General features: G+C 40.9%; 3 protein-coding genes across 3 annotated transcripts; 2 read left to right on the top strand and 1 right to left on the bottom strand.

Moving 5' to 3' along the window:
* Window positions 1–602: 602 nt before the first annotated feature.
* LOC145457991 (STING ER exit protein-like) lies at window positions 603–1410 on the bottom strand. The gene has a single exon (XM_080336278.1). It carries the CDS (start codon window positions 1303–1305, stop codon window positions 640–642), a length of 666 nt encoding a protein of 221 aa, XP_080192404.1. The 5' UTR covers window positions 1306–1410; the 3' UTR covers window positions 603–639.
* Window positions 1411–18608: 17198 nt separating this feature from the next.
* LOC145457060 (protein HGV2-like) lies at window positions 18609–20677 on the top strand. Its single transcript, XM_080335216.1, has one exon. It carries the CDS (start codon window positions 18676–18678, stop codon window positions 20527–20529), a length of 1854 nt encoding a protein of 617 aa, XP_080191342.1. The 5' UTR covers window positions 18609–18675; the 3' UTR covers window positions 20530–20677.
* A 219-nt stretch (window positions 20678–20896) lies between these two features.
* Window positions 20897–22862, top strand: LOC145457061 (polypeptide N-acetylgalactosaminyltransferase 4-like). The gene has a single exon (XM_080335217.1). It carries the CDS (start codon window positions 21007–21009, stop codon window positions 22723–22725), a length of 1719 nt encoding a protein of 572 aa, XP_080191343.1. The 5' UTR covers window positions 20897–21006; the 3' UTR covers window positions 22726–22862.
* Window positions 22863–22959: the final 97 nt, after the last annotated feature.

Here is a 22959-nt window from a genome sequence, read left to right as displayed (position 1 = left end):
CAGAGTCACCTTATCATCGAAAATGCATGCTACTTAATTCTTCACAAGCACTTACTTTGGAGATCTGGAAAAGATGACACTTTTTACAAATCACAATACTTATAAGATTGGACGAGAAAATATCTAATTGAAAAATTTCTACGGGGAAATACTGATGTGTAGACTAAAACAAAGGTTATTTTTTCCAACTCGACACCCGAAAGACCCACTCTAACGTAATTTAGATTGTGGTTCACCTTTATTTATCATCCTTGCCATCGAAATCCAGATTTTTTTAGTTGTGCCTGTACTATCGCCTGGCTGTCAAAGCTATAAAGCAAGAATGAATTGCAAAAAAGGACATTTTCGATTTCTCAAAAAAGGAGGATAAATCGCCCCGAAGGATGTCGTATGTTAACCATATAAATATATGGAATACAAATTTTACAAGACACAAAATTATTGAGAGGATGCGGTACGGTACCAGAACGTTGCACATAGAATAGCCGTGACACGCCTCGGTATTTTCCGCATCTCGATAGGACTGAAGGTTAAGATCAAAATTATGCAAAGATGACTCTCCTCGAGATCAACCCACTGAAGTCCAAACGTACCACACAGGATGTATACAAAGCAATATATTGCAAATAAAACAACATTTTAACCCATTCCATCAATTAACGTGCCCTTGACTTTTTTAGAAAGGCCGGCACTTCCTCCCGACGGATTGCTCTTCCGTTTCAGCATCCCTTTCCTTTCCAGTTGTCTTTCGATTACTTTTGCATTGGCTGCATAAGAATCGGCAACCTCTCGTGCTTCCATCGCCTCCTCCTCGTCGTCAATTGTAGAAACCGTGACCGAGCTGAATTTTCCCATGTCCTTTGTCTGTTTAACGAGGGTGATCTTCTTCTGTGACGGCTGCTTCGGTTTGTTGTTGACGTTGATCTTGAATACATTATCGCCTTCTGTAACCAATCCACCAAAGTAGATAAATATGATGTCTTGGTTATCTCCTTTGTGTCGGTAAAATAGCGGGAGATTACACCTTTTGCACTTCTGTCGGTATTGCTTCTCGATTCCATCTGACCACTTTAGAAATATTACCTCATCTTCGTCGACATTATTAAAACGACAAGCATGCTTCTTTTTGTTAATGACACGAGCTTTGTCTCTTTTTCTCAAGGGCAGCCTTTGTAACGGACAATCCAATATGAGTATGAGTTGCCCACAAAGGCAATAATAAGTATGCAACGGCTTCGATTCTGTGTAAGTTTCCTGGTCTTTGGTGTCTGTACAGACCATAGTTCCAGTGATGATCTTCGGCATCGTGTGGTTGTAAGAATCGAATCCAGATGTACGGATATAATCTGGAACACTACGGTACAGTTCAAACTATATAAAAAGAAATCAATATATATTAGACCAGCCAGTCTCTATAGACCAGATATAATTTTAAAAGTGATTGTAAAATGCTATAAATTCTTGTTAGATACTATACTATTAACATTAAACACTGAACTTTCAATAACAGCATAATGCTGAAGGTGAAAAAAGATCTTAATTTAAAGTCATTTTCTTGACATACTGCCTAAATCGAAGACATATAGTGTATCACCTCTAGTTGAGATGAATCACATCGTGGATGTTGCACACAAGGATATCACAGATATATTATATACTGCCATTCATTATCTACCACCCCGAGCTGTTATGCCGCTTCATACGTGACTTTTCAGCTAGTTACAATTTAATTAAAAACCTGAATGTATACAACCGGTGCAATTTGGGCTGCTTCATTATTACCTCTCGCATCCTCCGATCAAATCTGCCCTTTTTACCTTCGTCTAATCACCTACCGACGGCCATTTCCAAAAGCACTCATCTACGCAGAGAATCCGGCAATACTTTTCTGAAACTGAGTTTTTTCTGTTTGATACTGATAGTTGAAGTAGTATTGGATCCGGATATGTAGTTTTTTTATAATACCGTATCCGGATCAGTGGGGTTTACTTACATCAGAGATGAGCATGAGCAATTGAGCATGGATTAGGATTAGGATTTGAAAAAACAGGATTTGTTAAATTTTGACGAATTTTGAGTGGATTAGGATTAAAGATTTTTTTTCTGAACGGATTAAGATTTGGATTGGATTTACCTATTTTCTGGGAGAGAGAGAGAGAGAGAGAGAGGGGGAGATTGATATGTCGTGTGGCGAACGGCAATAAAATTTATTCAGATCAGTAATAAATGTACTTATGATTACTAGGTTATTTTAACGAAATATATTGTTCACGCCATTTTAAGATTTGAGCAATGGGGAGCGTTGTGAACCTTACCTAATTCCCTGAAGTGAAAACCCGAAAGACCTTCGTGAGTCGTCTATTTGTCGTGTGAATTATAGATAAGAGAAATAAATCATACGATGTTTGGTGCATGTAATCTCTCGTGGCTATGATATATATACGAATGTAATACAGCGTATATACACATATACATTAATTCATTATTCGCTGATTCGGACGTACGTGATTCAATAAAGTTACAAGTCGTGGAGACAGACACAAAATATGTTCGTCAGTGTGATCCATCGAATACGTGTGCAATAGACAGGTCGTGGTGGTGGTACGTCAGCCAACAAGGCCGTACGGCGTGGTTACGCCGGTCCGTCGAACGCAAAGGAACACACGCAGCGAATTGTAAACGCAACCTTCTGGAGTCAATTATACATCTACAAACATTCGCTCTGCGTTATAGTTATCTTGAATCAAGGCAATCGTTGGTTGTGAAAGAAAATTTTCCAATCCCTCCCTTGCATAAATTTGCATGTTTTCTGAATTTCCAGTTGGAATCGGATTAGGATTGGACATGGAATTGAATATAAAAAAGTTATCAATTAGGATTTGGATTTCGATTTAAAGATTCAGATTTGGATTGGATTAGGACATGGAAATTCCAAATCCGCTCATCTCTGGTTTACATTTTACCATTCAGTCTTCCATGATTTTACAATGCAATTTATTGAGCTATGGCGATGACGCTACGATGATAATATATCATTGAGCGCACCTCTCTTTCTCTCTCCCTCTCTCTCTCTCTCTCTCTCTCTCTCTCTCTCTCTCTCTCTCTTCAAAGAAGAGCTTCTTGGAGGTACAGAACAGAACTTCAGTATACAATTGAATAGTAACTTCATATTGAAATGAACCCGAGTGTCAGCCGAAAATATCCGCGTTCATTTCAACATGAATATACTATTCTCATCAAAGACTATACTCCAACTCAATATCAATATACGTCAGATTATATTTTCATCCGAACAAGAAACACACAATGTAGGCTACAAGGCGATAAGACACAATGCGATGTAATGAACAGATAGGACGATGCCTAAAGAGGCGGGTGGGATAGCGTATCGCCCACTAATCTGAGGCTTAGCTGGGCTCCTCTTCCCCCGCCGTACGTTACGGCTACGAAAAAGACCCGACGAAAGAAATGAATGCAAAGAACTGGCAGGGCTTCAAAAGATCAACGTGGAAAAGACTGCAACTGCGTGTCGTTCGACATCCTCATATCTGTTCATTACATCACATTGTGTCTCATCGCATTATACACATTGTACATTGATTTGAACGACTGGAGTCCACCACGACCTAGTGCTGAATGTCACGGTGTCGGGGGAAAAAGCGCAATGGTGACGAGCGTCGGCGCCATCTTTCATCAAGCGGACTGGGCTCAATTCCCGCCGTCGGAGGCGCACCCGGTAGAGATAGGAGCAAGAAATAGTTTCTAAAAGACACCGACGAAGAAGGAATAACATGGACAAGACTGTGTCAAGAGACCCCAACCCCCAACGTCGTTGGGTATCCCCCTATCTGTTCACATCGCATTGTGAGTCTTGTATATCCCATTGTACATTATGTGCGTGTCTTGGGTAGATGAAAATATAATTAAATTCGCATGTTAATTTTTTTACATTAGTCCTTTTTAGAAGGTAGGCTATATTTCTTGCTCTTTTCTTTTTTTTAGGGTATATTTTTTCTGTTTTTCTTTGTCGCCGTCAGAACAGCAACACGGGGGACGAGTAGTCCAGAGTAACCTCCGACGGCGGGCCGAGAGCCCGGGCTGCCTCGTAGATGGCGCCGATGCTCACCAACGCGATATCCTCAGCTGTAGCCGTCCTGGCGAAATTTCGGCGGAAGTTTTGTGATCACGTGAAAGACTCTTTTTGCGAACACAGAATAATGACCCTTAACCCATCTAAGCACCGACTGCCCTATTAAATAATCGGATCTATCAATACACATTTGGGCTTTCAAAGCACCGTATTTTTCAGATTGCATTTCGTCCTGGTTCCTTTCAAATACGGGAAGCAACTTTCCTCGATATTGTGCTCTCGGTAATTTGCCTCAATGCCAATGTACGTACGGCAAATGTCATATTTCAGGCTGGGTTCAAAAGTGCACCTGACCTATAATTCAGAGAATTATCACATCCTCGGAAAGAGCTTTAAAGTTACTTCAATTCGAATCCATTTTCAGATTTCAGTTTGTCCAGGTATATTACGAATACGAGTATCACAATTAAGTTACATTGCGCTGTTGGGCGCATTGCAGGAGTCAATTCCAATGTACGGCAAATTCCTGATAAAGCCGGATTCAAGAGTGTACCTGACCTACAATTTAGACAATGAACACATCATTGGGGAAAGAGCTTTCAAATTACTTGAATAAAAATCTATTTTCAGTTATCAATTTGTCCTGGTTAATTACAAATACGAGTATCAAAGTTAAGTTACATTGCGTTGTCGGGCATTGCTGGCCTCAATGCCAATGTACGGCAAATTCCAGGTGTCAGGCCGGATTCAAAAGTGTACCTGACTTACAATTCAGACAATGAACTCATCATCGCAAAGAGCTTTCAAATTACTTAAATTAAAACCCATTTTCATATTTCAGTTCGTCCAGGTTAATGACGAACACTAGTATCAAATTACGTTACATTGCATTGTCGGTCATGCTGGCCTCAATTTTAATGTACGGCAAATTCTAGATGTCAGGCCGTATTCAAAAGTGTAGGCCTACCTGACCTACAATTCAAACAATGAACACATCATTGGAAAGAGCTTTCAAATATATTTAATAAAAATCTATTTTCAGTTGTCGGCTCGTCTGTTTAATTACGATTACGAGCACCAAAGTTACTTAACATAGCGCCGTCGGGCATTGCTTCCATTGCTGGCCTCAATTCCAATGTACGGCAAATTTCAGATTTTTGGCCGGATTCAAGAGTGTACCTGACCAACAAATAAAATACAACACATCACCGGAAAGAGCTTTCAAATCACTTTAATTCAATTCCATTTTTAGTTGGTCCTGGTTAATTACGAATAGAATACGAGAAATAATTTTTCGTTTTATTCCGCTTTTGTACAGTGCATGCTACGTGTTTTTTGATGACTAAATTTTCAAGTATTATTACTGTCGGTATCCCTTTTATCTGATGCAAGCTATATTTCCCGCTAACAAGGATACTTTGCTAGCTGCTGTTTTAACTATCAATAAGACTGCTAGTCATCCACCGAAATTTCCCTATTTATGCTCATGCTCACTCCTGTTGTTTTGAGATATGCCCCTAATTGGCCCCGAATCTGACAATATCTTACCCTTTTCCGCAACTTGTTCCGGCAACCCCGCTATATGCATCTCACATTCTCATATGCGTTGCTGCGAAGTAAGAGGATGTTGTATCTTTGCGTGAGACTGTACAGTAGGCCTACAGCAAGTCGCCTGCATCGAATTTAAGGATACTTTTGCCGGATCTGTGAATTGTAAGCATTCATTGCGACATTAGTTGAGGGCTGAGCGATTCGAGCCCATGGTAGAGGTGGTCAGTAACGAAGTACTTCTACTTTTTCGAAGTACTCAACTAGTTTTTCTCTACTTCTGGTACTTACTTAAGTAGATCTGATTTTCGCTACTTCTACTTCGTAATATTTTGTGGTCTAGTTACTTACTTTTCGCTATTTTCAGTTTGTCGAGTAGAAGTAGTTCAATCCACCAATCAGGAAGATGGCCTGAGGAATATCAGGGCTGTTTTCACTGGGTATCGACATTTAATTTTCACAAAAGTTGAGTAAAGCCAAGAATTTTCGTCGCGCTTCACGCGCAGTGGATACGGAGTGACCAGGATGATTTCACGAAAGTATCGGTGAATATAATTTAGGTCGCGGGTTGGCGTGCTGGTTCCGTTTACACCACATTGTCGCCCTTCGTCCATATGACATAATTCATCACAGTATGGCTCATCATAACGTTTGAAACTGATGTTTCGCAATCGCAATCGTAATCTAGCATTTCCATGGCGTGTCCTAATCTGAAAACATGGACTCTGACTTTTTTTAGTTTTAGAGCGGTTTTAGCACACCACCTTTGAAACTTTCGGGACTAAAGGCATGAAATACATGTTCCACTTTTACAAGTAGTATTTATATTTCACTTTTAATTTTCCCAGTATCCTATACTTTGAGTTATAACTAATATCAGTTCTTTTGTCTGGATAACATACACGTTGAAGTATAAAAGCAAGTGTAGTAATAAAGCTACACAATATGGCATTTTTACGGTCCACCATATTTTTTATTAAAGGTTACTATTCGCGCAAAGTGTTATATAGTAAGTAGATCGCTCGTGATTCGTAATGGGCTCTTATGGGGCTCACTCGACCGGTGCCGCGAAACTCGTGTTGAACCGGTGACCCTTTTGACCCCCCCCCCCCTTTCGCTCAACCAGCCTGGGTTAGTATAGGCATCTCTCGCACGGTAACACTTTTCGGTATAGCGATCGCTCAACCGGTGCCGCGAAACTCGTGGTGGCGATTCGTACTTTCAGACCCACCAATCGCTGCCATTGTTTCTTAGGGGTGCGTCAAGATGTCGTACTTTCAGGTATAGGCTGCGTTGGCATTTCGTACTTCGTATGGTGTTGAATGTGTATCAAGTATATTGATCACGTGATTGATCCTTACATAAGGTGTATATTCCAAATTATTTGATATGACCGATTCGAGTTAATCCTAACGTCTACGGTGAGTGCGACTTCAATATATATCGTTATTTATATGAGCTCGGCGGCATGTCGTACTTTCACAACCTTGCGTGCAGGGTGAGGGTGAGACAAGGGGAATCCCCAAAAACACACCGTTTCGTAGTCAACATGTTTTATTATAAAGAGACGTTACAAAATTTACAATCACCACAACCCTCATAATTCCAATAACCATTTTCTTTGACAAACATATATCATGATAACGTAATAATCTTAAATATTTGGCATACTCTCTAAGCAACATATCATTAATAATTTCATCAGCAATCTTAAGGATAACCATTATTTTTTTTAATTAAGCAGTTTTACGAGTACTATAATTATGGACACAAGGTACTTTATGAGAGTGTCCAACATGCTTGTGTACTCTACCACCAATTTTACGAGGCAATTAAAAAATAGAGGTCAACCAAAGGACACGACCTCTCTGAGTTTATTGTTTTGTTGGTTGCGTAATTTGTTAATTATTAATAAAAAACAACTCAAAAAGTATATAAGGAGGGTGATTTGCAATCATTTGTCATTACCAAAAAGATTGTCAACGGGTGAACATCATGAAGATTACTAAAGTATCGTGCCCTCACTGCACTAAAGAGATCAACAAATCTGGTATTGCTCGCCATATTAAAAGATGTTTAAAGGGACCAAATAAACCCAAAACAACCGAGGCCAAATTACCTATACTAGATTGGAGTTACGTTAATGAGGATAAAGATCAAGACAGTCAAATACAAGGACTCATCCTTGAGACTTGTCGACACTATGATATTATTAAAAAGGTTATCAAGGATAATCACGCTTATCATGTTATCTATACCAAAGGACAAGAGGATGGAGTAAAAAAACATATTGTACCAGTCAATGATCATTGGTGCGAGTGTTGTTATGATGATGATATTGAGATTGATCACGGACATTATATCAGTCTTGACAGTAAAAATTCCTCAACTGTTTGGCGTAATTGTGGTAAAGGTTGGGGTAGGCGTAAAAAGATTACATCATTTTTGCATTATTTGCGTGTTGTTATTTATATCCAAGGTATTAAGGCTCAACTGCCTCGTCAAATCGGTGGTAGAGTACACAAGCACGTTAGACACTCTCATAAAGTACCTTGTGTCCATAATTATAGTACTCGTAAAATTGCTGAATTTTTAAAAAAGAATGGTTATCCTAAGATTGCTGATGAAATTATTACCGATATGTTGGTTAGAGAGCATGCCAAATATTTAAGATCTTTACGTTATCATGATATGATTGTCAAAGAAAATGGTTATTGTAATTATAAGGGTGGTGATTGTAAATTTTGTAAGGCCTCTTTATAATAAAATATGTTGACTACGAAACGGTGTGTTTTTGGGGATTCCCCTTGTCTCACCCTCACCCTGCACGCAAGGTTGTTAATATATATTCATCGATTTCCGAACACCGTTACCCATGTACCAACCAGTGATGACCGGATAGTGCTTTTCAAGACTCCGAATTCTTCCGATAACTTTAGTCTCTGAGGCATCTCCCTCTGACTCCGAAGAGCTCAATCCCAGACTCCGAGACGATCCGAAGAATCTCGTCCAGTCTCGTCAGTCTGCCTTACCATATCACTAGGCTAAGATAGCTCGTGGCCAATCATACCATTTTAACCAGTTATATATCATTAGAGTGGCAAGCAAAGCACACTTGGTAATGTGTTTTACTAGTTAGATGTGATGATATGGTTGGCCCTATATTATTGTCTACTCTCCACCGGAGTGCATTGAATTGCATTGCTGTGCAGATGGCTGATTTTTATGCACTTGGCATTCATTTTTGCATGTTACCCGTCATATTACAACTTTACAATGTGGCAACTGCCTGTGTTTTGGTTTGTAATTAATAGTTTCTTCTATGGTCAGAGCCATCCTAAGATATCGGCGGCAAAAGTTACAACACTACTAAAAAATATCTGTTGTAAACTCCGACTCCGCCCCGAGTGTCACAAAATCGGCAAAGCTCCGCTCCGAATACACTCCGACTCCGCTCCGATGCTCATCACTGGTACCAACCAGGTGACAAAGTCGAGGAGGTGTTTTATTCAGACATTTTTACTCTGGAAAATCCAAAGCACGAACCCGGACATATCGGAAACCACTTTATTCGCCAATTCCGAAAACATACATGTCGATGTACAACAGCACATTGTTATTGCATGCGGGTAACCGATGATTTTGATGGGATGCACCAGAACAAGTGAATATGTGATTACACAAATGTATCGAAATCGTTGTTGGTGTATATTTTGTCGCTGTCCGTTGTAACAATATACAAAAATATCAAATTGTTGGGTGTGGTAGTCGGTTTTCGAAACGAAAATAGTATTGTTACTCATGGAAAAGATAGATTTCCGAGTGAAAATGGTTTGTTACTCAAGGAAAAAATATATTTCCAAAGGAAAAGGGTTTTGTTACTCGATCTAGGAAACGATAGACCCCCAAGTGAAAATGCATTGTTACTCTGGGTAAACGATAGATCTCCAAAGGACAATGGTATTTTTACTCAGGTAACGGCAGACCTCCAAGTGAAAATGGTGATTTTACTCGGGAAACGGTAGAGCTCCAAACAAAAAATGGTAATTTTACACAGGTAAACGTCGTGAGTTCAGTGTCATCGGTCTTGGTAAACGTAGTTGTCGAGATGCACATTATAGCCTATTCTTGTCGTGAGTATACTATTACGAAGGGAGAGAATGAAATTACTATTATGAGTGTCAGAAGGTTGTTGTATGTAGGTTTGATTTGTCGTGACAGTAACCCTATCATTCGCATATGACAAGCAAAATCATTACCATGAATACATGCAACTAACTTGTTCGGTCTCGATCAATGCAAAAGAGGTGATTCGTTTTTTGAAACCGTAGCGAAGACCACATGTAAATCGATGCGGTAGACTTCTATCTCCTTGCATCCAGTCGTTTCGTGTCCATTTTAATACGGACCCACAGGTATGACATGCACACACTAACACCGTAAATAGAAGTCGATGATTTTGAATATATAAATATTTCTTGACTACATCGGAATGTCTATGTTGTAGAAAGTAAATACTTTAATGGAATTGTGTGTTTAATGAAAGCGATTGGTTACAAGTATGTTTTGACGTCGGGTAAAGAAAATTTGTTTTTCTGTATGTGACAGTTTGCGACGAAATGAAAATAGATTCGTGGTTTTAATTGGATTGTGACTGTGCTGTTTTAATGTACGTTTCAACAGGAGACTTGACGCTGAACAACAATTCGACTCACAAAACATATTCGTTGTATGATTTGTGCAAAGTGTTAGGAACATTTTTGTATGATAATATCTTCTAGCTGTTTTGTCGTGAGGGCAATCATTTGATGACTCAGCACTTTTCATTAGCGAAGTAGATTGTTTCGTGTGTATGATTTAAGGATAGTGTCGAGAATACATACGTACTCTTTTGTAGGAGTAACTAGATTACTATGATGTCATTGATAGGCCTCTCAAGCAGTGATCCATAGTTTTTGTTTTTGAAAGATGTCGCGGTGTCGATATAATATTTCCTAAAAGTAAAACTCGGATATATACCGTGAATGTGTGGGCATATGATAAACATATATTATACATACAACTTTGCTACAAGAACTACGATATTCCTGTGTACTAGGTCCGTGTTGGGTTATTTGGATATGATTTATTGTTATAACATTGTCATATCCTTCAACCGTGGTTGGTTTTTGTCTTACGAAAGATGACGCGATCACGGTGTAATAAATTTGTGTTAACTAAACTCGGATGGATACCGCGGTTGTGCAGGACTTACGCATGGTATTCACAGGTTTGTAACCAAGTCACCAGGCTCCGAGTCACAAGTCAACCTCAGTTCTATAGTTTTGACTCGAGTCAAGTCGAGTCATTTTCAATTCACCACCGAGTCAAGTCCGAGTCCAAGTCACCGAGCAGAGGGGCGAGTCCGAGTCATGGTAATATGACTTGAGTCGAGTCCAAGTCATTGTGTTGACTGCCCAGTTTCCAGTTAAAGTCTTCCTACACCCACTTTATATAACTCTGTTTGGTGATATCGAACGGTTCGCATTTATAATATTCTAATTTACGTCATTTTTAGCAGATTCTGGACACGTTTTCAAGTGCCAGTACCAATAAATGAAATCCCAATAGTGTGATTACTTGACTATTCCTCGAAATTACAATGAAACGTCGGTCTTGGTCTTCTGAATCTCGAGTCATATGACTTGGTTCGAGTCATGCGCAATGACTCGAGTATAAGTCGAGTCAATACACAAATGGACTCGAGTCGAGTCGAGTCATTTCCATATTTTGAGAAAATGACTCGAGTCAAGTCGAGTCATCTGAAAAGCGTGACTCGAGTCGGACTCGAGTCGAGTCATGACTCGAGTCATTAGAACCCTTGGTATTCACATATTGTACATATACAAACTTTTGTGTAAACTGCGTTGAACTATGTGAATATTAAGCTACGTTGGATCATTCATGTTAAAAAACACTTGCGACGTCAAAACAGTTTGTAGAGTCTAACCAATCATTCTTTATTTTGAAAGCGTAGGCAATCATTCTTCAGTTTCGTAGTACCAAAAATATCGAGTAAGGTCGAGTACTTTGTGTGATGTAAATATATTTCATACTTTTGCATGAGTCGCGGGGATTATCAGTCGTATTATATAAGTAACTAGTTGACACAAACAAAATACTGGATGAAGACTCGCGTATTTTTCATAAAGCACGAGAGTGAAAATTGTTTTCTGCTACACGAAAATATTTTCTGCTACACTAACATAATTTGTATCCAGTAAAACGATGGACGCCGATGAGCCGATGGAGCTTAAATCCAGAATGTAGTAAGTGAAGTGGTGAACACCTCTAGTAATAAAATCGAATGGGACAAAACAAATTTTCGGCGTCTTGGTTGTTGTAAATAACTATTTGGTATGACATTAGTTGAGTGGGTGACAATTCGTATCTGTCGCGGTTGAATGTTTAACCATATCGATATGAATCCGGAACACATAAAGTATGCATTAATCACAATGGAATTCGATGAAAATGTTAACTGCATAGAGTGTGTTTGCATAAAAGTTATTTCCAACGCGGTCACCTCGATCGGAATTGATTCATGTCATACAAAAACATTAAACCATTGTACAGTTTCGTGGTACGAGAATTTCGAGTGAAGGGGATTATTTTTGTGTGATGGAAATATCTTTTATTGAATGAAGACTCACACACTGGTTTCATATTCCGAGTTAGTGAAAATTGTTTTCTTCTGGACGGATATGATTTGTATTTAGAAAAAACGATCCACACCGATTAAGTGACGCTGTTTAATATCCGATGAGTGAGTAAAATTTCTTAGGGTTTGATTTAGCGAGTTAATAGCCGGCGATTCAATCACATTCAAGAAATGTCTTTTAGTGCCTGAGTATTGTGATGACATTTACTTTGACGAATGACAATGGGAAAATTTCCGATTTCTTTGATCGTGTGCGTTCTACAAATAGTTCTAGTAATGCAATCAGCAGTGAATATCAAACAAATTGACAACGACTTTCATTAGTTTGGTTGGATGGTGACAATTATTTTAGAATGTTCGAATCGGTATCACTACTACTATGTTCTAGTTGTCCAAGTCTGCCGTGTGCGAGAGATGCCTATACTAACCCAGGCACCGGTCGGGCGGGCCCCATAAGAACCCATTACGAATCGCGAGCGATCTACTATACTACTACCGTATCCCGTATACAACTTCTCCGTATTGCTCTTCGACTAAACTACGGGCTTTATAATGTGGGGGATGGCGCCGTACCATGCTATTTTCTAAAACGGGCTATTCAAGAAAACAGTGGATTAGTATCGCATTTCCATATCAATACTATCATGATGTGGAGGAATGCTTTTGCTATCGAAAATTGGACATCTGTTGGTATGCATCAATATGAATCAAGCTCGTCACCTTTCGCATATAGCTCAATTTGCACCTTTTTACAATCCATGTGAACGAATTAGGATCGTTTCACAACTAGGCTACTTACTTACATGAGAACTTTTAAAGTCAGTCAATTCTACTTCTACTTCAAGTAGTTTTAGGTTTCTTATGGAAGAAGTACTTATACTCGTACTTGAGTGGATTTTTTTCGTCGCTACGTCTACTTCTAGTAGAGTAGCTTTCTTGACTACTTTGACCACCTCTACCAGGATATGTGAATTACGACAAGAACGTTTATTTCCATTGAATTCTGCTGCCGAAAGTTAACGTAATTATATTATAATTCTCACGTCTGAGTTAGAACCCGATAAGAATCCGTTTTATCATGATCGTAAACAGATAGCTGCGCCGCCGGTGATCAGATAGATGCATGCTCATTGCTCAATGCTCATGAATATACCTATTATTGCGGCATTATAACTCATATTACTATAGAGTCCGACGTCCGACCGATTACTATTTCTCGGTTCGCCGATAATATGAAATCGATATGAAACTGTGAAAGTAATAGCGGTATCAGGGATTGGAGGTAAACTATTGGTATTTTTCATGACAAGCTGAAGATGTCGAAGAAGTCATCGTTTTTACTCAAGTAGACGTATAGCGTCATGGTGTGACTAATTGAAAATTTGTTTTGAAAGAAGCTTGCGTCACGATTATTATGGTGCACTGATATTTATCGCGTATCGCGAGTGATCTAAATTTCATAGTCTCTAATGATAATGAATGTTTATATTTCTGGATGAGTGCATTTAAATTAGGGATAAGCATACTTGGTGTTTTCATAGCGTTACTGTATATCGGAGCGATAGTGATCGCTGTGCATTGTGCAATGAGGACAGGCGTGTCTGGGGTTGGGACACGATGAATTATTATATATTTCCATTTTTAAAGGTCTACGCCCTATAAGAAAATATGTCCAATCCACATTCGACATAGAACATGGGATTTGGATGTGAATATTTAACTTTCACAATAGGTATAAGACGTATACTTCACGCAACAAGATTTTGCATAATTCTATCTACCTTTCGTGGTATGTCAGATCTGTATATTCCATCAGACTTTGCCTACTAATATTATGATTTCTATATTTGAACTTCCCAAAATAGCAACAAACCCACGGAATGGCCATAAAGTGATAAAACGCGAGCTCCACCGTACGTTTTTGTTGTTGTTGTCAAATTACAGGTGCCTTTAATTATGTATGCATATTGAATATGACTAAACGGAAACTAGACAAGAAGGCGATCGCATTTTCTTTGGCAATTTCTCTGGATGCTCTTCCTGGACCCCATTCGACCCCTAACCCTAAGCATTCAGAGATAGTAAGGTCGTGGACAAGGCGTAGGAGACCTGCGTCTGCAAGAGATATACAGATTGTTCGAAGTCTGTGACAGAATAGCTCCGAATTCAAGGTCACCGTGATTACGTTTTTCCGTCAACATCTTGGAGTAAATACCAACAACTCTATTTCATCGATTGAGTCATATGAAGTTCGTGGAGCAGAGACAAATTCAGAACTGATGTCGGGTATGATACAAAGACACCCATACAGACAGCATTTACGGACAAGGAGTCGACATACTATGAAGTCATAGAATTGTTATTGCGAGCGACCGTATAAAGGAGAGTTTATGGTGCAATGCGAGGATTGTAATTTCTGGTTTCATTCTGTATGTGCTTTCCCATCGGACAGTAAAGAAATCAAATTTGATCGTAATAAAACACACGCAAATATCACGTAAAGTTGCTACTCTTATTAATCAAATTTGCCGTACATTGGAATGCCCGACAGCGCAATAACGTAACTTTGGTAGGCTACTCGTTTTGGTAATTAACCTGGGCGAAATGAAATCTGAAAATGGATTGGATGATGTATTCATTGTCTGAATTGTAAGTCAGTTACGCTCTTGAATCCGGTCTTGAATCTGGAAATTGACGTACATTGGAATTGAGGCCGGCAACCCCCGACAGCGCAATGTAACGAAACTGTTGAGACTCGTAACCGTAATTAACCATGACGAACTCAAATCTGAAAATGGATTTCAATTAAAGTAAATTTGAATGTTCTTGCCAAAGATTTGTTCATTGTCTGAATTGTAGGTAGGGTATACACTCTTGGATCCGGCCTTAAATCTGGTATTTGCCGTACATTGGAATTGACTCTATAACTCTATAGCAATGCGCCCGACAGTGCAATACAACGTAATTTTGATTCTCGTATTCGTAATTAACCAGAACGAACTGAAAAACTAGATTTTAAATATAGTAATTTGAGAGCTCTTTCCGATCCCGATGATGTGTTCATTGTCTGAATTGTAGGTCAGGTACACTTTTGAATCCGCGGCCTGACATCTGCAATTTGCCGTACAATGGAATTGAGGCCAGCAATGCGCGACAGCGCCATATAACCATAGTGTCCTATAGGACACTATGATGTAACGTAACTTTGCTCCTCGCATTCGTAATTAACCTGGACGAACTGAAATCTGAAAATAGATTTGAATTAGATTTGTTCATCATCGTCGGAATTGCAGGTCAGGTACTCTTTTGAATCCAGCCTGAAATTTGACATTTGCCGTACATTGACATTGACGCAAAATTATACTGAGAGCGCAAGATAGCGTTAAAGGTGCTACCCGTATTTTAAATAAACCAGGACTAAATGCGATCTGATAATACAGTGCTTTGAAATACCGGAATGTGTGTTTGGCGCGGTTGCCCGACATAAGCATGCGACACAATGAAAAACGACAGTTGAGCATGCGACGTTATAGCATGTGGAAAGCAGGACACATTGGCGTGGTATATGCCCTAAAAGCGAAATATTCCGACACAGAATAGATCCGATTATTTGAAGCAGTCGGTGCTTCGATGGGTCGAGGGTTATTTCGCGTGAGCGCAAAGTTGGTGTTTCACATGATCACAAAGATTCCGCCGAATTGACCCCGGTCTTTATAAGGCTATGCTGATACGGATGTCTGATGTCCGCAAACCACATGATGAAGTACCCCCATATGCATAAAATAAGGATGCATATACAGGATGGATAGGCTACAACCCTTCGCGTTCTATAACGTCCTATTTCTATCCTATGGAATCGACAGAATTCTACTGAATTCGGGTCAAAACAGGAGTTTTCATTCGAAATGTGTGACTATAGATGGACCCAGCAATTTCCTGTACTAGCCTATTATAGAGACTACAAATTTTTAATTTCTAGTAGATATACCTGCAGCATATATAGCCTATGCTTTAGCCAACGTGTTTTAAGGCTATGGCAGCAGCAGCACGGATCTGATTCTGAAGAGCTTCTTGGAGGTACAGAACTTCAATATACAATTGAATAGTATGTTCAGTTCATATTGAAATGAACCCGAATATATTCGGCCTACACTCGTCAGGGGTAACCGTCAGCAACTAGCAGAGATTCACAAAATATGACTTCACCAGCATGAAATTTCGAAGGAGAGAGCGTACTATCTTTAGGTGGTACACGAACTCTTTTTGTTGGCAGAGTTTGGGTTGGTGTATTTTGATAAAAGTAGACTACAAGGCACACAAATGGAAGTGTGAACGGGCCCTCCCTACGACGCGAAATCTGTCGTCTCGATAATTATTCGCACAAATCGGATTATCAAACCATAGCAATTTACAGCGTAGCTACGCTGTAAATTGCTATGATCAAACCATCGAATGTGACTAGTCACATTCGATGATCGAACAGTTGTTTTCCGATGGCAGAAATAGTGGCCTTTGTCCTCTGGCAATTAATTCTGCCATTGGCAAACATCTGTTAATCCGATTTGTGTGAATAATTATCGAGACTGATCTGATTCTGAAATGTGAGATTCTGGTCTAATCGTTGATACCATAGCCTTTACATTTGTAAGGCTATGTGGATACTGATGACGCCTTCAAAATGTCACGCTTCCTCGCACATTCTTGATATACAGTTCTTCGACAGCGCGCCATTTCGCTGTGTTGTGTCGTTCGTTAGCGCCGATTCCCCGTTTCGCGATTTTCCTTTGTAATTACCTGATTAACATCACATGTGATGATTACCAGCGTCTTCGCGATTTCTTTTGCTGATTGCACATTGCACAAGTAAGCTAACGAACTCGAACAAAACGTGGCTAGAGACCAGAGGTACCTACCTAGCTACGGGTCGGCACATAACGAACTTTACGGTTGCGGTGTAAGCGTGCTATGCGTGCAATGGTGGCGTGTACAATAAGTGCACGGTAACTACTAATCTTTAGTTTGTTATCGGTGGCATTCTATATAATTTTAATGTAGTACTAGTATATAGACCAATAGAAGACTATAGCAGTGCAGTGCTGTACGATAACTGCCAGGTCATAATCAAGGTACCTTTCCGTGATTAATTGCGTGCGATGTGATTTGTGATGGACTGATGGCAGTGATGGGAATCGTAAATTTGCCTACATCTGTAATATAGCGTACTGTATCGATTTGTCACTTTGTTGATTGCAAATTTTACACTGATCAATTCCCTTGAGTATATTGATTGTGTAGGAGAGGAAAGGAATAATATGGCATTATGTTACTGCCACATCTGTGATCTGTTAAGATCTTATCTAGAACTATCAACTTCTGCTTTGTGCATTGCTCTTGAAGGTGTGGCTTTTGCTGCTCTTGGAAATAGAACCTTAAAGTCTTCTGTTTTCTATTGAGTGCTTCCACAGCTATTGGGTGCTTCCACTCACAACCATTTATAAGTCTTGTCTCAGCTTCATATTTAAATTAGGGTATGATTCTTCGCGATATAGAGGAAATTTGGAGTCTATCTTTCTTCTCGAAAATAGGCTCTTGACTCTATATGAATATTGTCATTGCCCGTTACTTCACCTCTCTGCTTTCAGCCCCACTTGTATCTTCTTGTTTTAGTATCTTTTCGTTAAAGCTGTATACCGAGCATTATATATCAGTGACTCTTGTCCAATGTTCCCTCTAAGCTACGCGCATGCGCAATTGTGCAGTGCTGACACGGTCTCTGCACACAAATAATGTAAGATGCGCACAATAGAGCCGAAGTGATGACCTTATATCTTTTCAGTCGTTACGCACTGTTTTCCAAGGGACCGTGCAGTGAGTTGACGAGTGTGTGCAAACTCGTGAAGGAAAGTTCGAGGGAACATTGGTTGTGTCCGACGTGCGTTAAAGCACGTTTGTTGATCTTTGCTATCACTCGATTACCATGTCTCTCTGCAAATCTCTCTGCAATCTCCTCTCAGCATTAATTTCACTGCTGTTTATGGTTGTGGAGTTGGTTTGAATTGTTCGAACTTGCGAATACATGCAAGACAAGAGACATGATACTAGCGATACTGAACTGATGCCAAAATCCAATTATGCGGTATCCCAGACATTATAAGTATATGTCAAACTGATATAAACATAGCCAAAATACTCTGGAACGACGATCCTAACCATTTGGTTATTCGTATAAACTATGTATCGCTGTCCTATTACGATTTACATGACCAAATTTTAATGTTACCTTTGTAATATTTTAGTGTCTTCGTTTCTTGTTAGATAGCATAACTCAACTGTGAAAATGGTTCAGAATCCCACAGAAATCATGGACTCCAGCAGCGAAGCCAGCGTGCCCGATGTGGACGCCGCGATCAAAGAAAACATGGGGCTGGGCAAGAAGCACTACCTCTGCAGCGATTACTCTTCCGCAATCGTGTGCTTTCAAGACGCTTGCTCGCTGTTGTCCGAAAAGCACGGAGAGATGTCCGAGGAATGCAGCGAAGCGTATTACTACTACGGCGTCTCGCTGTTAGAGCTGGCGAGGATGGAAAATGGAGTGTTGGGAAATGCTTTGAAAGGGGTCCCGGAATCCGAAGAATCTGATAAGGACGAAGAACAGTTTGAGAAGCCCAATTTGGAAGGGGCGGAAAGACTGAAGCTGCGCGTGGCTGTCGCTTCGGCAATGTCGAAAGAAGAATCAACGGAAGCGGAAAGTTCTGAAGCTTCCGAAGTCGAATCTGATGCGAAAGAGGAAAAGAGCGCTGAAAAATCAGTTGAATCACCAGTGACCGAAAAAAGTGAAAAATCTGACGCCGATCAACCATGCTCGAGTAAAGCCGCAAAGTCTCCGGGACTAGGAGCGAGCAAAGGTGATCAACCGTGCTCCAGTCAGGATGAGGAAAGTGCGGGAGAAGACTTAGAAGACCCTGACGACGTTTCAAACATGCAGCTGGCTTGGGAAATGTTAGAATTGGCAAAAGTACTCTTTATGAAGAAGCGGAAATGCAAAGAGAATTATCTGATGATCGCTCAATGCCATCTCAAGTTGGGCGAGCTGGGTCTTGAGCTGGAGAACTACGAGCAGGCGATCGACGATTTGAACAAATGTCTGATGCTGCAGCAAAACCACTTGGCCGCGATCGATAGGAAACTGGCCGAGACCCATTACAATCTCGGTTTGGCGTACACTTTTCAGAAAATGTACGAAAAGGCGTGGGACCACTACAAGAGCTCACGGTTCGTGCTCCAACAGAGAATATCCTCTCTTGAGTTCTCCATCACCTCGGGCGATGCTGATCCAGAGCATGAGGCAGCTCAATTGTCGGAATGCAAGGAAGTCAGCGAAATCAAAGAGCTCATGCCGGATATCAATTCCAAGATTGAAGATGTTTTGCTTTTGATGCGGCAGAATTCGTCGCAAGGCCAGCGCCACACGGCGTCGACGAGTCGCACCACAATCGGTTTCGGTAGCGACGATGACATTTCTTCAAGTTCTTCCGCCTCCGTTATCACCGTGAAAAAGAAGTCAGCCGCACGCCCCAAAGAGTCGACGTGCGACATAACTCATTTGGTTCGACGCAAGCGTGGCTCGCCTGATGACACGGGAGCCAGCGATGTCAAGAAAATGAAGCAGGAATCTTCGAGCGAAGATACAGCGGAAGATAAGGCCGACAAGAAGGGGACGCCGGTGCCCGAGAAGATCGTGGAAAAGATGGAAACTTCGGAAGACGGTAAACTCTCTGAAAACTCGCAAACGCCAGCTGCCAAATCCGTAGATTTGCCGGAAATTGAAAAAACAATCGATTCTAACGGAGCAGCAAAAAGTATCGGTGATTCCGGGGACAAGGATGTCAAATTAGCTGAAATCGATCGAAAGCAGGCTGACGAAGCTCCCGATGTAACTACGAAAGCGTCTCCGGAAAAAACGGCACAAATTTCTTCTGACAAACATTCCGAAGTTGCAGCGGATGAATCCACTGACACTTCCTCGAAAAAGCCTGCAAAAGAATGCAAGGTCTCTCTGACAAAGTGTACGGAAATGCCAGAAAATGGTTCCGAAGTTTCTAAAGACGCTCCTGAAACTATCCCAGAGAAGTCTGCTGTAGAGGAATCTGTCGAAACTGCAGAAAAAGTCACTGTTGCCGAAACCATATGATCGTCTTCGCGTCATTATTTTGTGTTGTCTTTGACTTGCGACGTTGTGGTGTCCCTGTTCTGTGTTATTTTTCCATGTTATTGTCCAATTGTTGTTTTGTACGAGTTCTATTGACACAATTTCTTGTTCAAAATCTCCAAAATCCTACTGTTATGCTGTCTCTTTTTGTTTCGTAGTCAAATTGTCACTGCCATTTCTTCTGTAACGTATGCACTCCGCAAATGTGCGTATTTTCCGGCAACACCCTAAAATAGTATAGTTGCAAAATCATTCCTACAATCATGATGGCAGTGCATATGGTGTGCCATAGAAATTTTCAATATTTGTACTGCTCGCGTTGCTATCACTGCAGACTGGATCGGCACGCATTACTATTGTTTACTTTATTTTTGTTTTTGAAGATACTACTTAATACTAAGCAGTGTTGGTCCTGTGTATATGCTTGAGAGCGGTAGCATAGGCCTTGAAGTGTAAAGAATGAAAACTCTCAATTGGAAGGTTCCTAAGAGAAGGCGATTCTTGGTGGCTGCTGTCGTTGGAACTATTCTGTATTTCATTTATATTAACGCTGTGTCCAATGACGGAGTGTATATCGAAAAGGGGTTGGACTCTGTGGTAATTGACGGTATCTACAAAGAAATGCAGAAGCCAGTTTTGGACAGGCCTAAAAACGATCCGCTCCAGCTAGGGCAAGGAGGTGAAGCTGCTCGTTTGCTCGATCCCGACGAGAAAGAGAAACAGGATGAAAGCATACAGACTTACGCCGTTAACCAGTACATCAGCGAGAGGATTTCACTGCACCGCGCGATTAAAGACAAAAGACACGATTTGTGCAAACACCGCGCGCCGTTCGATTACCGCAGAATGCCAACGACCTCCGTTGTGATTGCTTTCTACAACGAAGGCTGGTCTACTCTCATCAGAACCATATTCAGCGTTTTGCACACGTCGCCCGCTGGATTGCTACGAGAGATCATACTAGTCGACGATTTCAGCGACAAGCCTCATTTGAAGGAACCTCTGGAAAAATACTTGAAGGATGTGCCTCGCGTGCGGCTCATACGTACTGTGAAACGCGAGGGGTTGGTGCGCGCCAGGCTGTTGGGAGCGTCTCACGCGACAGGCGATGTGTTGACTTTTCTCGATTGCCATTGCGAGTGTATGGAGGGGTGGTTGGAGCCTTTGCTTGAGAGGGTAATGCAGGAGGAATCAGCGGTAGTAGTGCCTGTTATTGACACTATCGATTACGATACTTTTGAGTATTATTTTGGTGGTAACGAACCACAAATCGGAGGGTTTGATTGGCGCTTGACGTTCCAATGGCATTCGATTCCGTATGAAGAAAGGAAACGGCGAAAATCTATCGCAGATCCAATCCGTTCTCCGACTATGGCTGGCGGTCTGTTCGCGGTAAGCAAGGCGTATTTCTCCTACATCGGTACTTACGACACAGGAATGGAGATATGGGGTGGGGAGAACTTGGAGTTATCATTCCGAGTTTGGATGTGCGGCGGAGTCTTGGAAACCATCCCGTGTTCGCATGTGGGGCATGTCTTCCCCAAGCAGGCGCCGTATCCTCGCCCCAAATTTGTGCCCAACACGTTGAGAGCGGCCGAGGTGTGGATGGACGATTACAAGCGGCATTTTTACATCAGAAACCCACCCGCCAAGCATGAAGACTACGGTGATGTGTCGGACCGCAAGGCTCTACGAGAACGACTCGATTGTAAATCTTTCAAATGGTATCTAGATAATATATATCCGGATCTGCACGTTCCAGAAGACAGACCTGGGTTTTACGGTTCTTTACATAATAGAGGGTATACTTCATATTGTTTGGATTATGCGCCTCCCCCTAACAATCCGACAGGCGGTAAAGTAGCGATGTACGGTTGTCATGGACAAGGCGGCAATCAATTCTTTGAGTTCACTTCCCGTAACGAGGTCAGATTCAATTCGGAGAAGGAGATGTGTATGGCTACAGTGCATGCGGAAGATGGTTTGACGATGGTCGACTGCACGAATGACAATAGAGATGTACCGGCATCACAGGTTTGGGTTCTCAAAGATGAAGTATTGCGTAATCCAGGCACGAATAAATGCCTTGAAGGAAAAGTGGACGGAGGTGCTGCCATTGTAGTGATAAGAGACTGCGATAAAGACAAGGGAGCACAGAAATGGTTTTGGGGAGAATGAGATATTGGTAACGGTGCCAGTAGCAGCTTTATACACATAAAAGTGACTGATGACACGTGCAATCCACAACAAATTTGATCAGAAGCCCACCCGTTTGGTTCTATTGGCTCATGTTTAATAAGTATTATATTCATCTGTATTCTCCATGCAGTTTTAGAATCGCAGTTTCTAATATCTTGTAGATTTGTTTTTATTCACTGTGCCACAATGCATAGATTTACTGTAGCTTGTTTG

The sequence above is a fragment of the Botryllus schlosseri genome, chromosome 15, assembly GCF_051294905.1.
Source record: "Botryllus schlosseri isolate E-star chromosome 15, Bs_hap1, whole genome shotgun sequence".
Taxonomy (NCBI): Eukaryota; Metazoa; Chordata; class Ascidiacea; order Stolidobranchia; family Styelidae; genus Botryllus; species Botryllus schlosseri.
The sequence above is the reverse complement of the archived record's forward strand: the minus strand, read 5'-3'. Positions and strand labels throughout refer to the sequence as shown.

What these genes read in the sequence shown, in the direction of transcription:
- LOC145457991 (XM_080336278.1), bottom strand. Translation starts at nt 1,305, where the DNA reads ATGCCGAAGATCATCACTGGAACTATGGTCTGTACAGACACCAAAGAC.
- LOC145457060 (XM_080335216.1), top strand. Translation starts at nt 18,676, where the DNA reads ATGGTTCAGAATCCCACAGAAATCATGGACTCCAGCAGCGAAGCCAGC.
- LOC145457061 (XM_080335217.1), top strand. Translation starts at nt 21,007, where the DNA reads ATGAAAACTCTCAATTGGAAGGTTCCTAAGAGAAGGCGATTCTTGGTG.